This window comes from Pteropus medius, unplaced genomic scaffold (genome assembly GCF_902729225.1).
Source record: "Pteropus medius unplaced genomic scaffold, Ma_sr-lr_union100, whole genome shotgun sequence".
NCBI lineage: Eukaryota > Metazoa > Chordata > Mammalia > Chiroptera > Pteropodidae > Pteropus > Pteropus medius.
In genome coordinates, this window is record NW_024342468.1 from 1,290,342 (window position 1) to 1,295,576 (window position 5,235).

General features: G+C 57.8%; 1 protein-coding gene across 1 annotated transcript in view; it reads left to right on the plus strand.

Annotated features, from left to right (window-relative positions):
- Positions 1 to 250: 250 nt before the first annotated feature.
- Positions 251 to 5,235, plus strand: part of LOC120602755 (netrin-G2-like) — a 38,160-nt gene continuing 33,175 nt past the window's right edge. The window contains exon 1 of the mRNA XM_039862995.1: positions 251 to 351. Coding sequence (XP_039718929.1) covers positions 251 to 351 — 101 coding nt within the window. The remainder of the gene's footprint in view (positions 352 to 5,235) is intronic.

Here is a 5,235-nt window from a genome sequence, read left to right on the forward strand (position 1 = left end):
GGTTCGGCATGGTCATGCCACAAGGCTGCCACACGACCGTCGGGGCCTGAGCGCCCACCGCTGTTGCTGCTGTTGTGCACCGAGGAGTACTCAAGGCTGGCTGGTTCCCAGGAAGGAGAAGCACGCGCTTCGAGGTATGGGATCGCCACATTCGGCTGCCCCGACCATAACACGGCTAACCTGTAATGTACAAGCTGCTGGCTGAGAGCTTTCAAGGGCTCATGAGTTTTTCACCCTCACCGACCTGGCGATGGGGTTGCTGGCCATACATGGCACCTCCCCCACGCGTGCGCTGGAGAACCTCTCTACACAAGTACTTTACTTCATCTCCAACATCGAGGTCATCGGCAGGTAGCGGGCACCTGTTGGCGCTGCGCTACGTAGTAGCCGGATGTTACTCGATACCTGGTCGTTACCTGGTTCCCGGTCGTTACCCGTTCCTGACGTTACCTGTACCTGAACGAACTGGTAGCTGGTACTTTACCTGTCTTGCGTGTGAGGGTTACCTGGTGCACCCAGGATGTTACCTGATACCTGTCTTTACCTGGTTCCCGGACGCTACTCGGTACCTGATTTTAACTGTATAGCTGGTACTTACCTGGTTCCTGTGAGGTAACAATGTTGTTTTGTTGTTCGTTTGGTACCCAGGGATGTTACCTGATACCTGTCTTCCTACCTGGTTCTGGACGCTACTCTGGAAAAAAAAAAAATTTCCGGGATTTAACTGGTAGCTGGTACTTACCTGGTTCCCGTGGAGCTACTCTTGTCTTCCTGGGATACTGGTTCCTATCATGTTACCTGGCACTTGGGATGTTACCTGGTACCTGAGATTTTGACTGGTACCTGGTACTTTACTTGGTTCCTGTGAGGTTACCTGGTACCCGGGATGTTACATGGTTCCTGGATTGTTACCTGGTTCCCGGGACGTTACCTGGTACCTTGGATATTACCTGGTTCTCAGAACATTATATGGTTCCTGGGATATTATCTGATACCCGGGACGTTACCTGGGTTGTTACTTGGTTCCTGGTACTTTACCTGGTACCTGGGTTGTTACGTGGTTCCTGGGACATTACCTGGTTCCCAGCGTGTTACCTGGTACCTGGGATGTCACCTGGTACCTGGGATGTCACCTGGTACCTGGGACTTTACCTGGTTCCTGTGAGGTTACCTGACACCTGGGACGTTGTCTTGTTCCAGGACATGGCCTGGTTCCTAGAACGTTACCTGCTCTCTGAAATATTACCTGACATCTGGGACGTTACCTGGTGTTACATCGAAGGGGCTGCCTGTAATGGCCAGGGCTGCACAGACAAGACGCCTGGGTTTGTCTGTGCTGGGAGGTGCGTGGTGGGCGATAAGCATCTTCCGTGAGGCCCAGGCTGCCTCCAGCCCCAGGGCCAGAGAGGACCCGTGGAGCTGGCAGTGTGGGCAGGGCTCCGGCTAGAGCCTGGTGCGCAGGCGGTGCTCCGTAACCGTCCACGGCTGCTCGTATCTGGGGCTCCCCAAGACCACCCTTAGACTCCGCGATTCGCTAGAAGGACTCCCAGAACCTAGCGAAGCTGTAATACTTGCAATTACAGTTTAAGGCAATGAAAGGGTGCACCTCAAAACCAGCAAGAGGAAAAGGAGCACGGGGCAGGCTCCAGGAGGCACCAGTGCGAGCTCCCGGTGGCCCTCTCTAGCGTCCCCGTGCAGACCGCCCTCGGTTCTCCCAGCAACAATGTGTGACAACACATGTGGAGTGGCGCCAGCCAGGGAAGCTTGCCCAGCTGCTGTCCGGGGTTTGTGCTGGGGATTGATCATGTAGATATGGCTGACTGCCCCTGCGGTGGACCTTGGTCTCCAGTCCTATGACCAGGGGTCAGCTGATACTATGTGGCCCAAGACCCCAGGTAACCAAAACTCTCTCATCCGGCAGAGGGGGCCGGTCAGGGGCCAAACTTTTCTTTAAAAAATACAGGGTGCAAACAACCCAGACTTGCCTGGGTCCACCCTTTAGTCACAGCTTTGGAGAGGAACGTGTTTTAAGGATGTTTTGGGGGGAGGTAAGAGAGCTTCGGAGGAGGTAGAAGCAGCCTGTGATGCCCAGGGCTGTTTAGACTGTGGGTGATTAAATGGCTCCAGACCATGTGCTGCACTGTATTCCTGAGGGCCCCTCCCCCTCCCCGGTCTGCCCTCAGGAGAGAGGCTTGGAGGTCCCATTGCTGGGAGCCAAGGGGCAGCAGCGTGTGACCCTGGGCTTCGCTCAGTGTTCCTTGGCCGGCGGCATCAGCATCACTTGCAAACGGGCTAGAAAATGCAAATTCTCCGGCCCTGCGCCAGACTCCCCGCATCGTGGACTCTGGGGGTGGGCCGGCAATCTGCGTTTCCACGAGCCCCGCGGGAGTCTGGCTCACTCGCGTCTCAGAACCCCCGATATGACAGCTGAGAGTATGGACCCCGGAGCTGGATGGCTTGGGTTGACTCCCAGCTCTGCCATTCACTGGCCGCGAGACTCTGGACGAGGATCTCCCCGTGCCTCAGTTTCCCCATTTTCAAACGGGGGTAGCGAGCGTGCTTCTCACACTGGGTCGTGGACAGAGTTAAATGAGTTAAAGCTGACGAACATTGAGAACCATTGTGTGCCTGGCACAGAACACGTGCTAAAACATTAATTTGTTGAATAAAATCAACAGCATTCAAAAGAATGGCCTCGGAGAGCTAGGGCAGGCGGAGGAGGGGCTGGGGTGAGACCCCGGGGGTCGGGGCCGAGCGGGGCGGGAGCACGGCTTGGGGCAGCGTAGTCAGGGCTGCCCGGAGACCCCGCTGGGACAGCACACCTGGGCGTCCTTCCACGGCAGGCGCTGGGGACTGCCCGGGTGTGTAATTACCAGTAAGTGCACCAGGCGATTGGCCGCGTGGTGTGTATAGTGTAATCCAGTTTGGTAAGACGTACGATGGGCCCGTGCGCGTCATTTGCACGTCTCGAACAGACACTGGAAAGCAGTGTGTTCCCAGGAAGGCCTCTTGGATCCAGGGGAGGGCTGGGGTCACGCCTGCCGAGCGGGGGCGGGCGGGGGCTGCGTGGGGCTTGTGTTTTCAGCTTGTGTTTGCATTTTATTTTGCTTTGACTCTGCGTGTGGCTTCCAGGGGGCCAAGGCAAGGGCAAACAGCTCATGAGGCAGGGTCAGGTTCAACGCCGGCCGGTGAGAGGGAGGCAGATGCGCGTGCAGGAGCCCGTGGTTCTGACTCCCCCACTGCGGGCAGGATACTGTGAATCAGGAATGTTCTGGAAACCTGATATGTGGACACCGGGCGTCAAGGATCAAGTTCCTGCGTCTGTTTCTCAGATCTGTGTCCAGGCTTTGGGTCTCTGCTCATCTTGGCGACCTCTGCCTGCCCTTGGAAGCACCGTTCTGGTTGGTTTAAGATTCTCTCTGCCCCACGGTCCAGCCAGGCTCAGCGTCTCGGAGGTGGGAAACCAGTGCTTTACGCCTTCTGGGGGCTGCGGCCCCTTCTCTGACCTGCCTTGGAATGCTACGAGGGCGCCCGCATCTTCGGAAGTCTGGGCAAGGGCCCACCTGGCTCTTCACTGTGGCTCCGGCACTGTCCTGATGTCTGGGCAAGCTGCAGGGTCCGGGCCGAATGGTGACAGTCAGGACCTGTAGTGCCCCTTAAACCTCAGGGGTTAAAGATCATCTTTCTCACGGGAGAAACTCTGAGATGCAGAAATGGGGCTGAGCGTACCCAGGAAAGGCCAGAGGAGCAGGGAAGAGCCTTAGGTCTTCAGCCTCATCCAGATTAAGAGCTCCGTGCCGGCGCTTGGTGAGCTGGTGCCGGGTGCGCTGGGTGCCAGCTCTGACCCTGGCTACCCATCTGTAACACGAGAACCGGGGCCGCCTGGAGCCCGTGTCCCCCTGGCAAGGCGGCAGGGCGGTTCCCGCCGGGCTGCTCCCAGTTCCCCTTGGCACCCAGCCTCTGCGGGTGGCGGCACTAGCCGTAGCGGTGGCGAAAGCGTGGCAATCAATTCGCAGATGGAGTAAGTACCCTTCGGGCGGCTGGTTGGCAGGAAAGCGGCAGCCTGGCTTATCGATTAATTAGGTCTGGTTAGCTGGCTCTGCAGAGGCCTGCGACTTCCTCTGCTTTTCCTTCTAAACTCCTGGTGAGAAAGGCCAGCTGGGCCAGGGAGAGAGGATGGGGTGGCACAGGTGGACGTGGGGCCCGCCCAGACAATTCATTCCCTTGATGTTCCTGAGTGGGCACTGGGGATCCCCAGGGCTGTCGGATCCTGGGACCCTTCACGACCCAGAGTTACAGGTGCCTCCCCTGTGGCCTACTAACAATAGCAGCTGGTATTTATTGAGCATTTGCTACAGGCTCATTTCCTGTCGAGTGCTGAGCTAAGGGCCTCACGTGCATTTCTTATTTAATCAATAGTCATTCCACTCCCCCACCACGGTTATTGAACTCCTAAGACCTCACAACCTGAGGAGCGGGCCGGACATGGTCCCCGCCCCTTAGAGCTTTCCCCACAGGAACAGTGCTGCCCCCGCCCTCATCATGTTTTCAGAGGAGGAGGCTGCGGTCAGGGAGTGTAAGGTGGTCACACGGCTAAAATAGACACCAGAACACAAGACCCAACGCCAGCATGTCCAAGCTCAAGTCCATGCTTCCTTCCCGAGTCCAGGGGTCTAATACTGTGGTTGCTCCCAGCCCTCTCACTGATGTCGGCTATTTCCAAGTTCAAGGGGAACCCCACAGGGAGGGGGAGACAGGACGGAGGCACCTGGCTCTGGTGGGGAGGGGCAGCTGGCGAGGCCCAGGGCCTGGGGACCCAGGAACTGGTCCGAATCAGGTGTGAGAGGAGGGGGCGGGCCGCGCTGCAGCCCCACAGGGCGTGGGTTGGGGAGCGAAAGAGCCTCCAGCACCTGGAGACAACTGTCCCCATCTGCCTCAACCTGACCGAGCCTGTTTTCTATCTGCAAAATGAAGACGTAGTGATGACCTCACCAGCTTGCGGTGAGGATTCAGTGAAATGACGCCCTTGAAGCGCGTAGCCCACTGTCCCGTTCATCTGGCTCAGCGTCAGGGGAGGGAAGGGAGAGGCCTGGGTAGGAGGCCATGACCTCACCGACCCCCAGACACGGCAGCTGGAGAGGAGTGGGGAAGCATGCTTTTGGGGTTCCCGGAGGTTACACACCTAACCGTCCGAAGGGGCCCGGAAGACAAGCACCTACGGGTAACAGAGACCAG